A 22,859-nucleotide genomic window follows, 5' to 3' on the forward strand; every position below is an offset into this window, starting at 1 on the left:
TGTCTACCTGAGTTTCCTCTTATGATGTGTGTTTCTCTCTGTGAGTAACACTGTAGATCCATTAATAACTGTTAATGGAATCAAGTGCAGGTGCAGGCATGCACCACATCTGCCATTCCTACAGAATGTGCACAACATGTTCTGCTGCTTAGTGTCTTACTATGAAAAATGTACTCAAGAGGCACAGCTTCAGGCATTCTCATGAGAAGATTATGTTATACTGTATGTCATACAGTCTCAGAATATTTTATAGCAGCAGTAATTATACTGGATATGGATTTCCAAGATTGCTCAGGTTAGACATTTTAACTTTACTTCAAACTTCACTTCACACAGGATTGATGGTTGTGCCACTCGTAAAGATCGGCTTGGGATGTCTTATATTTCTTCTTGGTTCTCTCAATCACCAGAGACAAAAGAATAGAGAACGGCCCACTCTCTGCATATTTATGCACATTTATTATTAGATGACCAGTAACGGCGTACTGCATGATAGCGTGCAGTGAATACACTTAACTTGAGCATTCCTAGTTTTCATACTCTTTCTCTGTCTCTGTTTAGCATTCGTTTGCTCAGAGGTTGATGTGCTTGCTGCTTCCTGAGCAGCTCTTCTTTTCGCCACCCTAGCGGCTTGCTGCTTCTCTTCTTTCGTCGGTATCTTTTCACGTTAAATCTGATTAAGTTAGTTTTTGTGTTGGAATTACTTAGTATGTTCTCAATTTTTCACTTAAACTGGCACTTAAGTCTTCAATCTGCCTCAAGAATGATTAGCGAAGGTGGTAGGGAATGAGAACGGCGCCCATACGCATGCGCCGCACGGCCACCCTCCTGCGTGCTGCCAAAAGTTGATTCTACAATAAAATAAAATAAAAATAAAAAGAGTAATAAAAATCATCACCCCGAAAGCAAAGTGGATAGTAGACGTCACGTAGTATATGTGTACCAAATTTCAGATCAAGAGTTCAAACGGTTCTACACTTTTGGCAAGCAGACTTATCCTGATAAACTGGAAGAACCCGAACTCTCCTCTTTTAAGTCAGTGGGAAACTGATGTGTTATACTATTTGAAATTGGAAAAAATCAAATACTCAGTTAGAGGATCCGTACAGACTTTTTTTTTCAAAACATGGCAGGCTCTAATCAGTAATATTTTAAAATAATCTCATAAAGCACAGAGAATCTATTAATTTAGGTATGTCTACAGGTCTTAAATTTCATGCTGTTTGGCTTGCTCTCTCTCTTAGGGGTGGGGATCGATTTGTTCTTAACTCAAATTTTCTTCATGTAAAACTTGATTGATTTGTATGGAATGCAATAAAATTAATAAAAATAATAATAAAAAAAATAGTTCAAACAGTTTGCGAGCTACAGGTGATTTAAAATCCTGGACAGACAAACGAACAGCCATGGTAGCGTATTATATAGAAAGATGCAATATCATCAGTGTATCTTTAATTTGGGAGTTCTGAATACGATAATCACTTTTATTTAATTTGGCTTAAAGTATAGTATCCCCAGGGCATGATCCAACCTGAGAACGTTGCAACCAAATCCTAGCCTCACTGGGTCACATGTTCTGGGCCTGCGCCAAATTAACATTATTCTGGACAAAAAGCTTTAATTACCTTTCAGACAGCCTTGGACTCACAATCCCTCCTAACCCATTAACAGCTGTGTTTGGGGTTCTTCCAGAGGGGCTTAAAGTGGAGAAAGACAAACAAATTGTGATTGCAGTCACTACACTCTTGGCACGCAGACTTATTCTGATAAACTGGAAGAACCCAAACTCTCCTCTTTTAAGTCAGTGGGAAACTGATGTGTTATACTATTTGAAATTGGAAAAAATCAAATACTCAGTTAGTGGATCCATACAGACTTTTTTCAAAACATGGCAGGATCTAATCAGTAATATTTTAAAAATAAGTTCATGAAGCATAGAGAATTTATTAATTTAGGTATGTTTAAAAGCTGTAAAATTTTTATGCCGTTTATGCTCTCTCTCTCAAGGGTGGGGATCGATCTGTTCTTGACTCTATTTTTCTTTTTGTAAAAACTTGATTGCTTTGTATGGAGTGCAATAAAATAAAAAAAAATAAAAAAGTATAGTATCCACACACCATCCATTTTAAAGTCACAGGGCCAGAGCCTGTTTTTGTGACACAGGTGCTAAAGTAGAAACCAGCCATGAGAAGAGTGCCAATCGATTGCATGGCCAGTTCACCTGCATCCCTACACTCTCAATGGGCCAATTTGAGATCACCAGTTAAGTTTATTTACATGCCTCTTGTGGATGTGAAAGGAGGATTGGGAGCACCCTGATATAGAAACAGAAAGAATGTGCAAACACTGCACTGACAGTGATCAGGCACTTGATTTAACCCAGAATACATAATCCAGGGGAGAGCAGCAATAGCCACTACACCACCATGTAGCCCAAATTATTATTATCTTTATTTAAAGACTCTATCCTGAAAAACTTTGAAAAGATAGTGCCCAGTTAATGAACAATGACATTATTTTGTATAGCATGTAACATGTAATACTTACATTGGCTGAAGAACTACAGTAGATGTCACATTAGCAACCTAGAAACAAGACCATTTAAGTATAGAATTAAATTTCATTAAACTGGTAAATGATATTGCAGTTAGATATACAGTATCATTCCACATTTTATGAGCAAGAAATGCAAAAGAGCAATAATTTTTATAGTAGCTGCAGAACAGCAAAGAAGACAGACCAAGGCAGAGTTAATGAAGGAGCATACAAAGAGACAAAAGACACTAGAATGAATAAGTAGTACAACCATGCAGAAAGCAGTAGGCCAGGATAAGAGTTTTCAAAGAAAATCTTAGTAGCATCGAGAACTCACTGGCGAGCAGAGAAGTGTACGTTTGCAAAAGGGTAGTATTTAGTAGATGGGCCTCAACATTCTTGATGAGATATACACATCAGACTTTGCTGAGAGACCTACCATCTTAGACTAGTAGTGGTTCAGGTTAGGAAGAACAAAAACCTGAACAAAATATTGAGTAGCTTAGCTGGTGAGTTAGGAATGTACTGTATGTTGTGAAAGTTGTGGACAAAGAATTAACTGGACTGGAACAGTAATGAAATACGAATGTAGAAGCAAGCCATCTATGGTCATGTCATGGATACGTACAGTTGATAATCCTGCTGGAAGTCACCTTAATGCTTTACCAGACCACAAACTACAAAATGAGAAATTATATGCATCAATTAAACAATGTTGCAAAAGGAACTATCACACAATGGAAGACATCTTACATTTAATATCTATATAAGAACAGTTTATTAGCGTTTAATGCAGAATTTAATACTATTGGATTAATATCTGCTTTATGAAGTTTGTCATAGTGGGGTAGGGCTCCAAAACGCACCTTGGATCAGGGTTCAATTCAAGGTCCATTTCTTGTCTTCATGAACATTTTCATGAGCCAGTACATGCTACAAGTATACTCATACATCTTAAAGACATGTGTGTTACTTCAGTTTCTGACCCTTTATTTGCCTTGCGGTTGTCAACATGGTGATGTCATGTCCTTGACTTATTGGAATATTATACAAATCAACACAAATATGTGTGTGATATTTTTGTATTTTTGTGTATTTTGAGAAGAGAGCTATGTAAGGCTAATGTTGATTGATTGCTAGATGCTGAAAGCATTACAAAACAACAATTCACGGTTAGTCTTTTGATGTAAATACCACCCAAACAAACTTTTATTTTATGTAAACCCTTTCTATAGTTGAACACCATCCCCCAAAACTTTACATGTTGAAAGATGTAATGCCACACATGGTTGGACATTACCTTCGTTATTAATGTGTTAAATTATGAGTACAGTACTGGTACATTAAGGGTTTCAAGTTATTGTCTGTCTGTTATACCTTCATTGTTATCACTTTTTAATTTAATATTGTTCTGTATCAGTATGTTGCTGCTGGAGTATGTGAATTTCCCCTTGGGATTAATAAAGTATCTATCTATCTATCTATCTATCTATCTATCTATCTATCTATCTATCTATCTATCTATCTATCTAAATCAGTTGCATGGACTGGAGAAATAACTCTGTGGGTTTTATAAAATAAACTCTATTAACCTGAGGTGCAGTGGTAGCTGTGCTATGTGCAGGCCCAGCATGTAGACAGACCACATTCAGAATCTAGGCGGAGTGGTGGCTCTGAGGCTAGGGCTCTGCACTGGCAATCGGAAGGTTGCTGGTTCAAATCCTGTAAAATGCCAAAAGGGACTCTGCTTTGTTGGGCCTTTGAGCAAGGCCCTTAACCTGCAATTGCTGAGTGCTTTGAGTAGTGAGAAAAGCTCTATATAAAAGCAAAGAATTATTAATCTGAACGCAGAAAGATAGTAGAGGGCAGAAAGACTAATTATCACACTTCCCACTTGGTAAATGTTACTGTGCAGAATGAAGACCATTTGATAATATATGGCATCTAAAAGATTCTTTTTCTTTAATTTTTGGTCTACATTTTCTTTTGGTTATAATATAAAGGTATACAATACTGTAAATGGACCGAGAATGTGTTTAAATAATTTACTCCAGCAGATGTCACTATTGTTCTACAATTATAAATCCTTCAATGTCACCACTCGTTATATGCCAGGGATGATTTCATTTTTGTTTCCTTTTATAATCACTATACTAATTTTAATTTCATTCGTTCATTTGTATATTTGACACTGACTTGTAATCATATTTGCTCTTTGGAACATTGTACTGATGCATGATGTTAATGACAACAGTGAAATTTAAAATTGCTTCATTGATTGTTTAAATGATTACCTTGTGGAAGGCTAAATCTTTTTTTTTTAGTGCTGCCTTGCTGCAGAAGATTCTCAGCTGCATAGCAATTAATTTTTTTTTTGAGGTTTTGCTAGTACATTCTGCTAACAGAAGAGTTTAGGCTCCTATTAGGAATAAAGAACAGCATATGACAACAAAGAGTAGTAATGTGTTTCATGTTCATCAGACTTTCAAGTGAGAACACTGTAATCCTGGACTTGATAGTCGTCAGATCATTTGAATTGACAGAGAAATATTTTTGACAAATATTAAGAAACAGCATGACTAATACTTGACTTAAACTCCAAAGGCTTTGAAAAAAGGATGAATAGTTAATCCTTCTAAAATGTTACCACAGTAGCATAATGCATTACCTATTAATGATAATAAGTGCATAGACAGAAAGTGCTTTATCTGTCCTAAAGAGAAACACACACAAGGATTGCAAAAAATAATTTCAAAAAAAGGTAATTACATTGGACCTGTGTACATGAGTGGACTCTGCGGTGGATTTGCATTCTGTTATGGTTTGATTGGTGCATTACGGCCAGTGTTGCTAGTGGGTCTGAGAATGCTATGTCATAATTATAAAAGCAGTGTAACAGCAGTGCAGGCCCTTAAACCCAGTGCCAAAAGTGGGTGAACAAAACAGACAGCAGGAGGCACAGTGTGTGGTCTTGTACAGGAGGTTTGATAGTATGCAGAGCGGCTCAGAGGCAGTGACTGATTAACGTAAAGACTGAACAGGCAAGTATACTTCAGAAGGATTCTGTAGATTTGTTGTTTTGCTTGTGTCTACTGTGGATAAAACAATAGCTGTGGGACGGATCACAGGCAGGCCTTCTGGTTTGCAAAAACCCAGTGTGTTGAGTCCATTATTCAGATGCTTGTCTCAGTAATAATAATACTGTACTAATAATACAAGGGGGAGTCAAGCTGAAGTTAGAAAATGGGAGTTACCAGAAAATGGAATGAACCTTAAAAAAACTGATAATGCAGTTTCTCAATGTAATGTCCCACCTTCTCAATGTACTTGTGCCACCTGCCTGGAAGTGCCTTGATTCTAGCAGAATAAAAGATTTTGTTTTGTCCTCCTGAAGTTTTGCTCAGAATCTAAAATTACCCTGAGATTCTTTACTTCTGGCCTCATTTATAAAGCATATTTTTTTATGTGGTCCTTACTTTTTTGTTTGTTGCCAAGTTAAGTTTAAAGAGATTATTATTAATCCATTGATGATGCTGGTAAGACACTGGGTCAGAGAATTTAGAGCCTCAGGGTCATCTGGTCCTATTGACAAATAAATCTGTAAATAAATCATATAAACCAGGCAGAATCAGGTCCTGCTCCTGGTACTTCTGGGAGTCTGTCCTGCCAACTACGCCATTTGTCAAATATAAGACAACAGAGTCGCAAAAAGGTTTTGGGCAGCCACTCGTTTAATTATTCCTAGATGCAAAAGAGTTAAATTGGGAGTACATTGTGTACAGATTGAACAGAACTGACTTAAGGAGGCAAAGATGGCGGTTTTAAGGGAGAGCAGAGTGAGGTCATCAGGGCCAGAAACGCAAGTGACATAATTGGTCTGCAGTAGCAAGAAAGAAAGTGTCAGTACACTCTGCCACCACTTGGTCTGTCGTGGAATTAACCTAATTCAGGCCCTTTAGCTGCCTCTAATGTGTATGTGTGTGACAACATGAATCACCATGAAACAGAGGACTGTTATAGTTTTTACCTTAAAGTGGCTGGGGCGTTCTGGATTGTTTCGAAGCTGCAGTCCAAGTGCAGTCAGCATAAAGCCCACAAAAGGACTTCCCTCTTTCACACCTACAAGCTGATAGAGGTCATTTTCCATTTCACCTTTTTAAAGCTCCTCCCCATCACTCTTTGACGCCTAGCATAAACAGCTAATGCTTGATTCAGCTTTCTTTACTAATGAATGTCTCAGTATGAAAGTTGCATCACTGGACCCTTTTTGGCGTTTATAGCAAGTAATGTGCTATGCTGTGATGTATCTTACTACTTACTAATTACCATTGTTACAAAAATGATTATATATGCAATATTCATCCTTCTTTGCATCCTTCCAACCATTCTTTCTTTTTCATTTTAATTCACATGGTTCCACACTATATCAGCATTAATGGCAAGCCGGTAACTGAGCCTGTATTTACATTGCAGGGCAATATATAATACCCATTCATACTAAAGCATACACATTATTTTTCATTCTATATGTAAAAATGTGATTTTTAAAAACCAAAATGGTCCAGTGCTGTATAATTTCTAATCCATTTTATTACTTTGATGTGCACTTTCACTTACAAGCTCAGTATGCTATCTAATAATTGCAAGTATAATGTGAAAAAAGAAATGCAGAATAATCACTAAAAATAATTATGATACATTAACCCAGAAACAACATGCAATATGTACAAAATACATAAATGTAAATATATTCATTTTTTAAGTTCAAATTACTAATGTCCCTAGTTTTGGCATATTATGAAACAAATAATTCTGCATTTAGCAGATGTCTGAAAATGGTCCTATTATTTGTGACAATGCAATCAGTTACAGCACAATCACATAGAAGATAAGAACAATGGAAAAGACTTGCTAATCGCAAATCAAAAAATCGCAAATCAAAAACAATAATTACAAATAAAATGCAATATAAGAAAGTAGACTATTCTACACTAAAATACTAAATATTTAGCCGATTGATGTAACTGTTCTAATACTGGTAAGAATGTCACTTAAGAGTTTTCATGCACTATAACTAAAGGCAATGTCTCCAACACTAGCCTTAGTCATGTCATTTTCTAACCCACTTAATCCAGACCAGGGACGCAAGGAGTGCTGGAGCCCATCCCAGCCAGCATAATGGAGAAGGTAGTAACAAACCCTTGATAGGATGCTAGTCCACCAGAGGGCAAACACACACACTAGGGCCAAAGTACTATGATATTTTACTCACAGCTCCAGAGTCCTGATTTTAAATCTCAGCCTGGACACTGTCTATGTCAGGTTTGCATATTCTTCATATTTCTGAGATTTTGGAGGAAAGTCAAAGCACCAGATGAGACAAAAAAAGACAAAAACACATTTGACATGAGCAGAATGTTAAAATTCCACACAGACAGTGACCAGACTGAACCAAGGACTCAAGCTATGAGGTAACATTACTAGCCTGTACCTTTTTTGGTACAAATTATTCCCCATTTTTATAATCTGTTAAGTTTTAAACTCACTTTGTCAGTTCAGGGTCACAATCGGCCAGAACCTAGCTACACCGGCATAAGGCTGGAAGAAACAGAGTCTATCGAACACCAATGACTCACACCAGGCCAATTTAAAGTCTCCAGATGGAGTGTTGGGGGAACATTAGAGGATTTTTATCACTAACATGATATAAAATATTTTTCCTCTTTTAATATATACAGTGGTGCCCTTTCCCTGCTGACATGTTAATAGGCAACAAGAAGAAGGAAAGGCTATAAGATCTAAGGTCTAATATTAATTTGGCTATTGAAAAATAAACATTCACTCAGGTGCCCCTCTCATGACATCTTTCATAATTAAACAAAATCTGTATTTTATGACTGTTTGAAAAATTATTTTAACATTTTATGAAAGCAACTAATGCAACCAGACTTCTTGATTTCTTCTTGTGAATTGAGATTTGAACTGAACCATTGACCAAACAACCCAAATTTCAAAAAACTTTGTAACCATTAGTTTTATATCATTATAAATGATCGTATCATTCCATCCATCCAACTTAATAACACATTTATATCGATCAGGGTCAGAGTGAGCAGGAGACTATCATCTTGGCAGTACTGGGTGCAAGACCTTCATAATTCATTCTGCAATATCTTTGCAAATCCACTTGTAAAAAATTGTGTATAAAGAGATATAATACTTGATTTATGGACAGTATGTTTCTTCAAACAAATGAATAAAAGGTGTTTTTTATTTACTTTGTCATTCATTTTGTTTGTAACCCAAAATACGCTGAGAACATGCTATGGTAAGTCTCTTTGTTCCACTAGATGTCAGTAGTGCTTTCATCATTAAAAGTTGGCAGCCTCCCTTCTAAATGTGTAAAAAATGGATTTTACTCAATGATTTTTGAAGTTACATTTATCACTTAGTCCCAGAAACATATTTAGTTGATAATGAAGCATTAAGAATTTGTTTGTAGAAGTACAAAATCTTTGTTTTCTCAGAAAATGAATGACAATTCCTCCTCAATAGGTTCTTTGGAAACACAAAGTAAGAAAGTCACTGTTAATATTTCTTGCTGTAACAAGTTTTTTTTAATGAAATTGTGTTTTGTTTATACGACTGCAATGGGGATAATAAAAATTGCAAATTCAAACTCTGCTTTCTTTATTGTTGTTGTAACAGTACCACAATTAGTATAGCTTCTTATGGGCCAAATCTGTTCACTCTTTTATTTCATGTTATAGAACTCTGTTCTATAGAACATTTACTGTCAAAGTACATGGAACTCCACAACAGTACTAAGTAACTAAAGGCAGATCATCTAATAATCTCAGGCAGATCCCACAGTGTGTCCTGGCAAGGGGAGTTGTCAATGGCACACCAGACATGCACTGGTGTAACCCAAGGATCGGTGCTGGTTCCTCTATTCTTCTTTCTGTATACCACCTCATTGGGTTCCACCATCCAATCCCATGGCTTCTCTTACCAGTGCTGTGCCAATGATACACAGATATACCTGTCGTTCCCTCTGGAGGACAATACAGTGTCATCTAGAGTCTCTGCATGTCTTACTGGTAGTTCAATCTGGATGAAGGACTACCATCTACAGCTCAATTTGGCAAAAACTGAGCTTCTTATGATCTTGGCCAACCAGTCTGCTCATCTCCCTATCTCTGTACAGCTTGGCTCATTGTTTCTAAAGCCTGGCAAGTCAGTACACAACCATGGGGTGGTTAAAGGTTGATGAGCAGGTACCTTTTTTGACCACATATTTACTGTTTCTCATTCGTGCAAGTTCACGCTGTACAACATCTACAAGATCAGATCTTATTTGACAGAGCATGCAGCACAACTACTAGTCCAAGTTTTGGTCTTGTCACATCTGGGCTACTGCAAGTTGCTTCAAACAGGAGTAGCTGCATGTGCTATCAAGCTGCTGCGGATTATGCAGAATGCAGCAGCCCATCTTGTATTTAACCAGTTTGATGGTCACATGTCACTCCTGTCTTCAGGTTACTACATTGGCTTCCTGTAGAAGCATGCATTAAAATTCAAACCCCTAATGCTTGCCTACAGTGTAGTCAATAGGTCAACACCTGAGTATATGGAGACACTGGTGAAGTGCTTTACTCCTTCTCGTCCACTCAGGTCTGGTGATGCCACCTTTATGCAGCATCAAGTCTCAATCCAGACTCTTTTCCTGTGTAGTTCCTAGTTGATAGAACGGGCTGTTCACCACCATCTGTACTGCTGACTCCCTCAATGCATTTAAGAAGCAATTGAAGACCCATCTGTTCTGTGAATATCTATCTAATTGATGAAGGAAATAAAAGCTTTGCTCTGTAATACTTTATATACTTAATTTGTTTTAAGTTTATATCACTTTACTGATTGTATTCTATTATTATAAATATATGAATTATTACATCTTTTCACTTGTGGCAATCAACTTTTGTTACCCGTCCTATTATACATGCTGAACAAACAGGCCCTTGCCTAATGTTACTCGATTTTTTACCTCTTTTGAAAGTCACTTTGGATAAAAAGCATCTGCTAAGCAAATAAATATAAATGTAAATGTAATTTATGTGATACTCTGTGATTTACTGCATCTTATTCCAAGATCCGCTAATTGGATTTGAAGCCAGGGTTTCTGCAGTAGCCCCGCCTGTCTTGGGGATGAAAGGAAGCAGCTTATTATAATTAATTTTTTTGTGCGCGTAGTGCTCTTAATTTAAGACTGGCTCAAAGTGCTTATGCAATCACGGCAGAATTTTTGCTCAGACTTACAGTTTATAAGGTAAACATACAGTATAATATATATCAAAGTTTGTATAACATACATTTACTGTACTGTCCAAAATAAAACATTAAAGACTCAATATGATGTATCATAAAGCTTAAGTTAGTTGGCAACATTCAATAGTGACTTTGCTGTTACTATCAGGCAAAGCCAAGGAGAGAAGTACTGGCTCATAGGTTAGAATTCATCTAACCAGGATTTCAAAATCAGTCAACCATCTTTCCATAGAAGGGCAAAAAATTATATGAACTCAAGTGAAATTATGCACTAGTTTTGATCTAGTTACCAAAGCAATGTGATCAGTAGATCCATGTGGGACAGCAAAGCAAGGCATGTGATGCATCTAGGATGATTAATAGTAGAATCAGCTCACTTTCTGAGTTATTACTGCATTAAGTCAGCCCTCCTCCTCAGGCAATAACAACAGGCATCAGCAACAACAGAGTGAACCTTATCAGATCCAGACACCAATCTCATATTTTGTTATATCTCTCTTTCTCTCTCTCTCTTTCTCTGATGTTCACAACAAGCCACTTATTTGATGGCATTCAGGCTTAGCCTGGTTGAAGAGTAGAAATTTTGAGTTAGACCAAAGCACATACAAGTCTGTTTGCTTTCTCTATACTCATAAGCAATTCTATGTGATTATAACCTTTGCCTCAGACATAGTGGAGCAGAACATAAATTTTAGTTGTTAAAAATGAAACCTAAAATAATTTAAAAAATACAAATGTACAACATTAAGGGTACAATATATTAAACTGGTACAAATAGAAAACAGCAAAGCAAAAGTAGTATGGAGGAGGAGGTCTTGGTAAGCGACAGGCAATACACTCAGTTGGTACAGGAGGAGGGTCAACTTATAAATGGATTGCCATGGTGTTCTGGCCCTTTAAGGCCAGTATTATACAGTATTGGAACTTGCAGGGACCGCAGAAGTCAATTTTAGGAGGTCTAGACAGAAAACTTCAAGTAGCTATCAGAATTGATTGTCAAAACCAAAACCAAAAAACTAAAAATCATTCTTGAAAACAAGGCCTCTCACTGGCTTATTAATTTGTTCCTAACTAACATTAATATTTGTTTATTTTCTAAAGAAAGGATCCAATGCTTGGAAGTTAGGTGTAGTGTACTTCCATGTGAAATGGGTGGGATGTTATGATGCAAAACATGTCACTAGCAACAGGGATAGCAACCATAAACAACATGGCTACAGCCAAGCAAAAACAATCAGAAAATGGTGAAGCCTAAAACCAATTACCATTGAAACTGGTGGCAAATTGACGTCATTGTCAAAACAATATTAAACAAAAATAAAGAAATTTAAAAATGAGACAAATGACTCTTAGAAAGCCCATAGATTCACTATAAATAGACAGTGTATTTTAGTCAGTTTCAGGTGGGTTAGTACAACGGGCAAACCACGTAGTAGGAAGGGATCAAGAACCTGTTACAAAGGGCCATGAGAAGCAGTAAGGCTTATTTTTTCCCTTCTGTTTGATGCTTTGAGCTCTCCTTTATTCTTCTTTTTTTGAATTTATTTTTTATTTAGTAAATTATTTTTGTTTGTTTGCATTTACTGACTCCTTGGAGTCATTCTGAGTTTGGAGACAAATTGACAGTGTTTCCTCTACACTACATAATCATGCAATATTTACCTACATAAGCACACATATCTATTTAAATTAAGGGTAAATGAGTCCATAAACATGGCTAAAATGCACAGCTTATATATTCTGGAGGAGTGGGGGTTTGACTCACAGGCAGTTTGATAAACTGGCACTGTAGGAATGGAAAGCAAAACTCTGTCTAACCATGCTCCCGGAGAAAATAAACTGCTAGGGATCCATAATCAGAGTTTGGCTTTCTCAGCCTTGATAGTTGCTCTGTTTACTGGCAATGTATATGACTTGATTTTAAGCGGGGTTAGCACACCCATAAAGGTTTCCTATCATTCTGAGTCTCCAGTACATCCACTGTAGCAGAGTCTATAACCCTTGGACAAAATTCAGACCCTGAGTTTCTGCCACTCATGAATTAAAGTAAAGAGATTACAGAAAATGAGCTAAACTCACAATCATTTTCTAAAGAACACCAATGAGACCAAAAAAATAAAGAAAAAAATTGTTTACTATAATGAAAAGGTAACAGTACAGTTGGGGACATGACTTTGGAAGCAAAACATACAAAGATTAACAAAACAAATAAAATTACAAACCTTTTACATATTCACCACCTAATCCTTCCACCCTTCTTCCTTCTTACACCTCTCTTCTTCCTGCCAGTTGTACTCCTATATGTTTTTGACCTGCATTATGGCCAGGAGGATGCATTAATTGTGAGAGACAGATATTGGATGAAAAGCCTCCCTGCAGCCACCTAACAGCATGGTAGAGTTCAGGCATACAATCTGTCAACTCCCAGTACCCTGGACTTAAATGGGTGCCCCAGCTGTTACTTTTTCTGGGGCTTCTTTACATGGGCTTGTACTTTTTATTCAACCAAGAACTATTGTGGATGGGGGCTGGATGACAAATTGGTTGACTGGTTGACAACAAGCCCTGGTACCATTTTACAAAGTCAGGTTTGGAGTTTGGAGAATTGTTGCTGAAGACTATGCAATGCATTGAAGCATTAATATTCTCCATGAAGTCATGATCTCTTTGAAGCAATAAGGTCCTGTGTGAACTCTTGATCATTTTGTTCTTTGCACCACATCACTCTTCTGTGCACGTTACATACTTTGGATAAAGGTTAAAGCTCCTAATCTGTGGAGAGAACCCAAAAAACAAAAATGTGGTCAGGGATCACAAGTGAACCTGGACCTACATTATTCAGGAACTTATTGTTTCCTGAAAATAAAGTTCCCATGGTGAGAAAGCAACAAATATTCCAGTCGCCTCACATACAGTAACTGAAGAAACCAATCAACATCTATAGCAAAGAGATTCAAGACAGAAACCATGAGGCATTACTTCATAAGAAAGGTTTTAAATCACTGAATCATCGAGCTGTTCAAAAAGTGATTACTTTTACAATATGTCTGGGTGTAATAGTGGGATAAATTAACTATCCATCTTAATAAAAGGATAGGTGTCTGTGTATTTGTGTTTGTCCAGCTGCTATGTCTCTGTTATTACAATACATGGTGCATCAGAACCATTTGTAGTAATAATGTACATTGCATTTCTCATTCCAACAGATGGCACATCACAAATATTAACACTGCTTTTACGAATTCCATACCAAATACTATACAACAGATATATGCATTGCATTTGCCATTACAACAAATGGTGCATCACAAACATTTGTAGCATTGCATTTTCTTACTACAAATATTTATGATACGCCATCTGTTGAAATGACAAATGCAATGCATTTTATTATTACATGCATTACAGAATACATTCCAGTAAACATTAACACTGATGTCTATGTTAATTACTTAGATTTCAGCTAATCTTAGATGGGTAGCACAGCTAGTTGGATAATAAAATTCTATTAATTAAATGAATGATCTCCTCTTGTACATAGAATTTCTTACCTTTGCAGATGGTATGGGGTGCATGGTGACACAGTGATTAGGTCTTAATTGGACTGGGTTCAAACTGTAGCCTGGTTTACACAAGGTTTTCCTAAAACATTCCAAAGGCAGACAAATTAGGTAAACTGGCAACACTAAAGTGGCCCAGTGTGGATGTGTATATATGTGTAAACTCTGCAGTGCAGTGGCAATTACCCAAGGGTTTTTTTTCTTGTGTTGCATTAGTCTGCATCCTTAAGATTTCTATTAAGTAGGTTCAGAAAATGAATAAATGAGTATAATTTAATGGTAGCATATGTAATCTTAAAAATGGAAACCAAAATCATAAAAAAGATGACGATGAAGATATGACCACTGAATATTTGTCAAAAAATCAACTACATGACTGGCTGAAAGAAAAAAACACTGAAACTTAATTAATTAACAAATATAACTCACACCACACATTTGCCAACCCAATTAATTAAATTCAGAGTTGTCAGAACATATCCTGGTAACACTGGTGCCAAGACAGAAACTAAATCAGTTTGGAACTACCAATCAATGTAACCTACACATCTTTGAGATGTTGAACAAAACACTAATGGCAGAGAAAACCCATAAATATTCTAGCAGTTGTTCAAAATCCACACAGACAGCCACCAAGATTTGAAACCAGGATGCTGAATCTGTTAGAGAAAAATTCTGACCAATTTTCCACCCCATTGAACAGAAATATGATACATAATTTCCTTCCAAAATTTTAAATATCTTTTACAGTACTGTGCAGCTAGTGTAACTAAATCCTAACTGAACAGCAATGAAAGCAAGGCAGGATTCACCCTTGGATGAAATGCCAGTCTACAACATGGCACCCTCACCCATGGAAACACCCAGCTGAACCCAATTTAGTACTGTGAACTGTCTATTAGAAAACTAGAGTCTCCATTGGCAGATCGTGCTAGAAGAGATCAGCTTATCAGAGAAGCTAACCCTGTCAGTAGTATTCAAGTACTGTGAGGTGGAAAGCATTCAACCATTAACCATTTAACCATCATTCCACATAAACATTTTCCCCTTAATCTAGAGTTTGACGGTGACATTAGATTTATATTTGTATTTATTCTATATTCATACACAAAAATCATATTGCACACATTCTGGAAAAATTACACAGCAGTATCCTCTCATTCCTCCTGCTAGGGGATAAGAAGCTAATGGTGTGTCTATGTAGACCTTACAAATGTGTCTATTATTAGCGTAGGCTTGGTACTCTGGCTTCCTTCCACATCCCAAATAAGTCTGGATTTGGGTATCAATATGGGTCTGGGTATGTGTGCCCCACATAGACTGAAGCATCCAGTTCAATGCTACTTCCTGCCTTGCACTCAATGCTGCTGAATTAGACTCCTGTCGTCTTGCAAAGTATCAAGTCAAGCCAATAGATTCTTCAAATGAACACAAGAGGTCAGCAGAAACAAAGACATAGAAAGGTTATTTCATTTCTTTCACTCACAAGCTGAGGTTATGCAAGTGGGAAATTTATATTCACTCTCACTTTGAAGATTCATAACTACACCCCAGACTCAATTTTGTAAAAGATGTGACTTAATAATAGGAGGACATATAGAGGTATGCAAATAAAAACGTATATAAAAGTTTGGCACATACGTAAATGCTTCTGATTTTACCACCTTTGAAACAACAATTCAGAAATCTTACATTTATACACCTCCCATCCCCAGCAGAACATAAAAAGAAAGAAATATATATATATATATATATATATATATATATATATATATATATATATATATATATATATATATATATATATATTAGGATTATTATATTTATATCCCATATATTTACATTTCTGTGTTTTTTTAAACTACAGTATTTAGTTTATTTTTAAAGATACCAAAAGTACACAGTAACCTAAATAAGTTGAATACTACTTCCCTATGTTAAATCGTTATATAGTGCCTTTTCTATTTGTCTAACTATCGATCTGTCTATCTTCCTACATGCATCTATCAGAACAAACAGTATATTATCCTTTACTGAACTATAATGGTGTTATCATTTTACTTTCAAAGCACCTTGCTCAATTCTGACTTGCGAGGAGATGTAGCTCAATCCTGGTAGGGACGCCAGTTATGATGCCATAAAGTAATTGACGTGTTATCATCTTTAATCGGTTAATGGATATTTGGTGACAGTAAGTCACTTAAAAAAAATAGATTATACTTAAATTCTCAATGTGTTAAAACAGTTCATTTCACTTTTTTATTTAATTTTGCAAAATAAATGGCATATCATTTTGTCCCTGCCTTTTCAGAAAATCTTTGCTAAAATTTGAAGACATGAATATTGAAATTGTATCCAGGACTACTTTAGGGCAACTTTTTTTGGAAATTAGCACTGTTACCTGACAGACGTGCTCCGACTCTGAATATTTCCATATTTAAAGACTTTTCAGCTCTGAGTTCATCGATCGGTAATTGTAAAAATTACGTATGGTCTCCTTTTGAGAGTGCCTGTCTGCGGCTGAACCCTCTTGAAATGTCGAAGGCGTTCGTGACGTCACGGATCAGGTGACTTAAAGTTTTTTAAAACCCCGTAGAACAGATGAAGTTTGTCATCCTAAGCAGCTGCTGTTCTAGTCCGAAACGTGGATGTTTGTTCCCGAAACTTTAAGTGATATAACTTTTTTAACTTCTGTCTGGCACCCAAGAGACTTGAGCTCGTAAGGTAGGCTTCCATTACTAGAAGTTGTTTAAGTAAAAATTATATTATGTCTGATTTTTATGCAAACAATAAACATCTGAAAGAGAGATTAATAAGACTATGCAATGTTTTCTGTACATTTATTTTGGACAAAAGTTACTAAAAAAGTTTTATGTTAACAATTGTTCAGACAAAAGTTGATTTTTTCCTGTTAGTATGTATCGATCAGTTAAGTATAAAGCTTGTGCGTATAGCATATTTGTTAACGTTTGTATTTAGAATTCACGTACGCCATCTAAAGTATTCATTTTAGCCCCTTGTGTATATATGAACAACAAATGTGGTATAAAACACACCATGAAATAAATGTGTTAAATAATTTTTTGACAGTAAAAAATTAATGTGTACATTTATAACTTATTTCTCAGTGTCCCCGTGACGAAAACAGATCCTTGGATTTCATCTAACGGTGGATAATTATTCACTTTAGCCAAAGAGCGAAACATATGAATGAATCAGTTTCTCCAAAATGCTTACACTTTAAACAGATCAGAAGACGGCGCATAGTTTACGCCGATCTCGATCAGTTCATTTTTTTCAACTCCACCAGTCCTCCTAGCCGAGACTTTAGTACTGATTTGTCTAAATGTGTTGCTTTTAGGAACTGACATCTGGGGCACATAATTCTATAAAGCGTGTAACTCTCGTGTCAACTTTGAAGTACTTTCCGAAAGACCAGATATGTAAAGAAACAGAAGGAAAAGAAACGGAAAAAGTCAACCGCTGCCAGTGGGAGGTACAGTGCAAAATGATTAAAAAAAAACTATCAAAAACATTGACTTGTTATTTAGTTTAATTCTCTTAGGAAATTTACACAACCAGTTTTTGCGTTTACCAAATGAATTCATTACAGATACACCTTCTAAAGACGTTTTTATTTTAGTTACCAATCCTTTAAAGTAGTCTTGGATTTGAGCGCTCCATTTGAAGTATCGGTAAAGTTGCATTCCTTCGACAAGAAAAGGCTGTTAAAGACTGAAGTTAAAGCCTTCAGGAATTCTCTATGCCTCACGCAGTGAACATAAACCTGTCTTAAACATGTGTATTGGACACCGTTAGGGAGGTCTCATTTAACGTGTTTAAGTAGTTTTAAAAAGCTCCTTCTTGTGAAAAAAACAGCCTATACAAATGTAAAAAAATAAATCCTTTCTTCTTTTTCTGATAATTTAGGATTACTGTTATTATATACAAGATACAATTTAAATCTACCTATCTATCTATCTATACACTCAAACTTTTTTAGGGAATTATTTGTTTTTACATTAGTGGTAAATTATTGTTTCTCTCTGTTAAATATATAGAGATGTACCCTCTTCTCCAGTTCTAACTGGATTAAGTAGGTTTGACAATTTTATGTTATGTTGTATAGAGACAAGCAACATTTACAGTTTAATTGAAAATATTTGCCCCATTTTAAATTTGCATATATATATATGTACCATCTAATGAAATGTACATCCATTTTCAATACTGATATATTCAGCTCAGGTTTATGAAGGTAATGGCCTGCCAACATTAGAAGCATGGTAGAAATAAGTTTGTAGAAAGGTGCTAGTGTTGTCGCAGTACACATTCAGTTCGTGGCCAGTTTACACTCTCCAGTTTACCTAAAACACACATCTTAGGAATGTTTAAGAAAAACTGGTGCAACTGGGGAAAAGCCACTCTGACATAAGGAAACATTGAAATTCCACACACACATAGTTACATCTCTGGGTTTTAAAAATTAGGGACTGAAGTAGCAACGATGACTACTTTGTCTCCCCCACCATGCTTCCAATCCAATGAAATTATATAAAAGTATTGTATAAAAGTACACACACATACATACATACATACATACACAAACACATAAATATATATATTCTCTTCCATATATATACTGTGTATACGTATCTACCAGTATGAAATAATCATACTACTTTTTTTGGTTATTTTCTTCTTTAGATCACTTGTCTATAACTGTACTTTCAGGCCTCTACTGTCATGCTTGCCTCAGAAACCCGACTTTGCCAATGAACTTTAAGTGTTGACATCATTATTTTTTTTTCAAATCAATATGATTTTCATTATTTTAATCCTCCTATGTATTGGATCATATGTGTAGCTCCTTTTCCAATGGTTGTCAGTAGTACAGAGTGGCATTCAACTACATGGGCTCTGGGGTACTGTTGCCTTACCAGGTTGTTCAGGACACTACTTGTAATGTATAAATGGGATGAGCAGGTAATGTAGCTTAATTGGTACAGTAGTGAACGGTAAATCCTAAAAATGTTGCTTCAGCCCATTCTGTTGAGTCAATTCATCACCCAAAGTGACTGATGTAGCCATGTAAAAGCATATCTCATCAACTGTAATATGCTTGTAGGTCTTTAGCTACACAGCAGCCTGAGGACATGAAATAAATATGATTTTAACAGTTGCTGTTCTGTACTGCTATTGCAAAGATACCATCCAGTTTAAAGTTTTTGCTTTAACACATTATCATTTGTCTCTTGCAGCTAGGACTCAGTCAACATGGGTGACTGGAGTGCTTTAGGAAGACTTCTTGACAAAGTCCAGGCTTATTCCACTGCCGGAGGAAAGGTCTGGCTTTCTGTTCTCTTCATTTTTCGAATCCTAGTCTTGGGGACAGCAGTTGAGTCAGCCTGGGGAGATGAACAGTCAGCTTTTAAATGTAACACCCAGCAACCAGGTTGTGAAAATGTATGCTATGACAAGTCTTTTCCTATCTCCCATGTCCGTTTCTGGGTGCTACAAATTATATTTGTTTCAACTCCCACACTACTTTATCTAGCGCATGTTTTCTACCTAATGCGCAAAGAAGAGAAATTGAACAAAAAAGAAGAAGAACTGAAAGTTGTCCAGAATGACGGTGGCGATGTAGATTTGCCACTCAAGCAAATTGAAATCAAGAAATTTAAGTATGGGCTGGAAGAGCATGGAAAAGTAAAAATGAAAGGAGCCTTGATGCGTACCTACATTGTGAGCATACTTTTCAAGTCTGTCTTTGAAGTCGGCTTTCTGTTGATTCAATGGTACATATATGGTTTTAAGCTGGAGGCCATTTACAGATGTGAAAGGGATCCGTGCCCTCATAAAGTGGACTGTTTCTTGTCCCGCCCTACTGAGAAAACCATCTTCATCATCTTTATGTTAGTAGTGTCTTTGGTGTCACTTCTACTAAATGTGATTGAGCTTTTCTATGTCCTCTTCAAAGGCATCAAGGATCGGGTGAAAGGAAAAAGAGATCCCTACACAAACAACATGGTCATGAGCCCAGTAGCTAAAGACTGCACATCTCCAAAATATGCCTATTACAATGGCTGCTCCTCCCCAACAGCACCCATGTCTCCTATGTCTCCGCCAGGCTACAAACTTGCCACTGGAGACAGGACCAACTCTTGTCGCAATTACAATAAGCAGGCCAATGAGCAAAACTGGGCAAACTACAGCACTGAGCAGAACCGTCTGGGCCAAACAGGCAGCACCATCTCAAACTCCCATGCGCAAGCATTTGACTACCCGGATGATGTGCCAGACAATAAGAAGCTACCATCCGGACATGAGCTACAGCCTCTAGCTGTTGTGGACCAAAGGCCCTCAAGCAGAGCCAGTAGTCGAGTCAGCAGTAGAGCTCGACCTGATGATCTTGATGTGTAGCCCTTGTAACACTGTTTTGAAGGGTGGTACTTTCCATTTCATGGTCTCCTTCGGGAGTTCTAAAACTCAGAAACTTGTTCAGATACTTACACTGTTGGGGGTACTATCCATCTATGGAAAGTTGAGAAACTGATATTAAACAAATAGTAGGGAATAAATACGATGACATTAGGAGACCTGAAGGGTCTTCAAAAGAGGATATGCTGGATAAGTCCCATTCACACTAACTTAGTTGAGTCGTTTTTACAATTTTCTGTTTTAGTTTTTTGGCCCATACAATTACATTCCTTCATTTTTATTTTTTTTTTAATTTGTAATGCTGCACTTTGACACTGTGTTTGAAAAGTGTATTCATTGAATTAGGTATGAAAAGTTTAAAGCAAAACTTGCATTTGGAATAGAGTGATGTATGTCTGTAACATTGCAGAGTAGTCAAGTTTCCAACTAAATGCTGTAGAAAAGGGTTTTGTCATTAAGGATAAGAAGAACCTTATGTATCTGTGCATTGATTACTATTTATTTGTGAGTTAACTATGCAGGATGTCCACCACTAGATAATGAGTGACTACTATCCTAGGTTGTTACTATAAATATATATATTTTTAATTTATATCATGTCATTCGACCTTCTCATCATATTTATTGCTCAGTGTTTCCCTGCTTCTAAAATACAGTAGGTATCACACACAGAAGAGACTATAAGGGTGAATGCGCGCGTTTTTTTTTTTTTTTAAGAACAAGTGTCCATTCCTGGTAAACTTTGAAATTCTGTGCCATGTGTTTGTTGTTACCTGCTTGTGGACATGATCTTATATGCACAGATTAAATCTAAATGTGCAGGTAATACAGCAACCTATTTTTCTTTCCTTTTGCATATGCATTCCCCTGAATTTTTCTTTTAAAGCGTATAATTTTTATATATAATTGGGATATTTGGGGTTTTGATAGACAGAAGAATTGTTTATATTTTTGGTGTGAATGATTGATTTTATTGTTGTTGTATGTAATCATTGCTGCTTGAGAGATAGGTTTTTAGTACTGTAAATCAAGCTAGCTATGTCACTAATGTGAGTTTCTAGGAGAATGCTTAGAGCTGGACTAATATTTAGTCAGAATTATTAAAGGTTTATACCAGTGTAGCTCATCACTCAACAGACACTTTTAGGTCGACTTCTTGGGCTTGTTACTTATTCAGTTTAACACATTATAGTATTTTATACTTGGTACTCAAAAGTTAGACAGAGAATCCTTTTTTATTTTTATTGTTTTTATGTTCTTTTTGCTACAATGGTGTTTGCACTGAGACTGAGGTTAAGAATGCATTTTAATGCTGAAGGTTGTTGACTGTTGCAATCGTGTGCATGTTACTAATTTATTTTACAATACACCAGTCTTAGAATTCACTATGGTCAGATATTACAATACATTTCAGTATTTTGTGGGGGGAAAAAGCACATAACCGGTTTTAAATGAACAAGTGTTTTGTTTTGGTTTTTTTTGGTTAAAATACAGATATTCCATGTTAACCCACTGTTGTAGAGTGCTTTGTTTGCATGTAAGCAACATGTCATTAATCATGTCTGTCAAAAATATTTTAATCAATAAAATTTTTGTTTTCATAAACTATTTGTAGCTATTTCTTAACTTGGCTCGTGATGGGTGCAACTGACAATAAGTGTATGTTCACAAACTTTTACTTGGACTGAACTCATCTCAATAAAGCTTTGTTTTGAATATAGAACCTTTAGAGTGTACTCTATAAATATCTGGAAGGATTCCAGTTCAGTCCTGCGGTGGGTTGGCACCCTGCCCAGGATTGGTTCCTGCCTTGTGCCCTGTGTTGGCTGGGATTGGCTCCAGCAGACCCCCGTGACCCTGTATTCGGATTCAGCGGGTTGGAAAATGGATGGATGGATGGATTCCAGTTCAAGTCCCACTTCTGCCAGAAGCGATCTTCCTCTTTTGGACCCTTGAGCAAGGAGCCTTAATCTGAAAATTGTTCCAGGGGCACACGGT

The 22,859-nt window shown here is 36.4% G+C and overlaps 1 protein-coding gene and 1 long non-coding RNA gene across 3 annotated transcripts; one reads left to right on the forward strand and one right to left on the reverse strand.

The window, feature by feature from the left end:
• Positions 1–12,976: 12,976 nt before the first annotated feature.
• Positions 12,977–17,004, reverse strand: LOC120525407. Its single transcript, XR_005632950.1, has 3 exons — positions 16,822–17,004; positions 14,412–14,502; positions 12,977–13,632 (listed from the first exon to the last, which is right to left on the reverse strand). It is a non-coding gene; the product is annotated as an uncharacterized LOC120525407 (long non-coding RNA).
• Positions 17,005–17,017: 13 nt separating this feature from the next.
• On the forward strand, positions 17,018–22,466 carry LOC120525404 (gap junction alpha-1 protein). 2 transcript variants are annotated; one of them, XM_039747665.1, is made up of 3 exons: positions 17,022–17,144; positions 17,782–17,916; positions 19,682–22,466. In XM_039747665.1, the coding sequence occupies exon 3, from the start codon at positions 19,698–19,700 to the stop codon at positions 20,841–20,843; it is 1,146 nt and encodes a 381-aa protein (XP_039603599.1). In that variant the 5' UTR covers positions 17,022–17,144; positions 17,782–17,916; positions 19,682–19,697; the 3' UTR covers positions 20,844–22,466. The 2 variants fall into 2 exon arrangements, with proteins under 2 accessions (XP_039603598.1, XP_039603599.1); XM_039747664.1 differs by lacking the exon at positions 17,782–17,916 and having other exon boundaries at positions 17,018–17,144.
• Positions 22,467–22,859: the final 393 nt, after the last annotated feature.

Source organism: Polypterus senegalus, chromosome 3 (genome assembly GCF_016835505.1).
Source record: "Polypterus senegalus isolate Bchr_013 chromosome 3, ASM1683550v1, whole genome shotgun sequence".
In the NCBI taxonomy this organism is placed as follows: domain Eukaryota; kingdom Metazoa; phylum Chordata; class Cladistia; order Polypteriformes; family Polypteridae; genus Polypterus; species Polypterus senegalus.

Excerpts from the sequence above, each read along its gene's own strand:
- LOC120525404 (XM_039747664.1), top strand. The coding sequence starts at position 19,698 with ATGGGTGACTGGAGTGCTTTAGGAAGACTTCTTGACAAAGTCCAGGCT.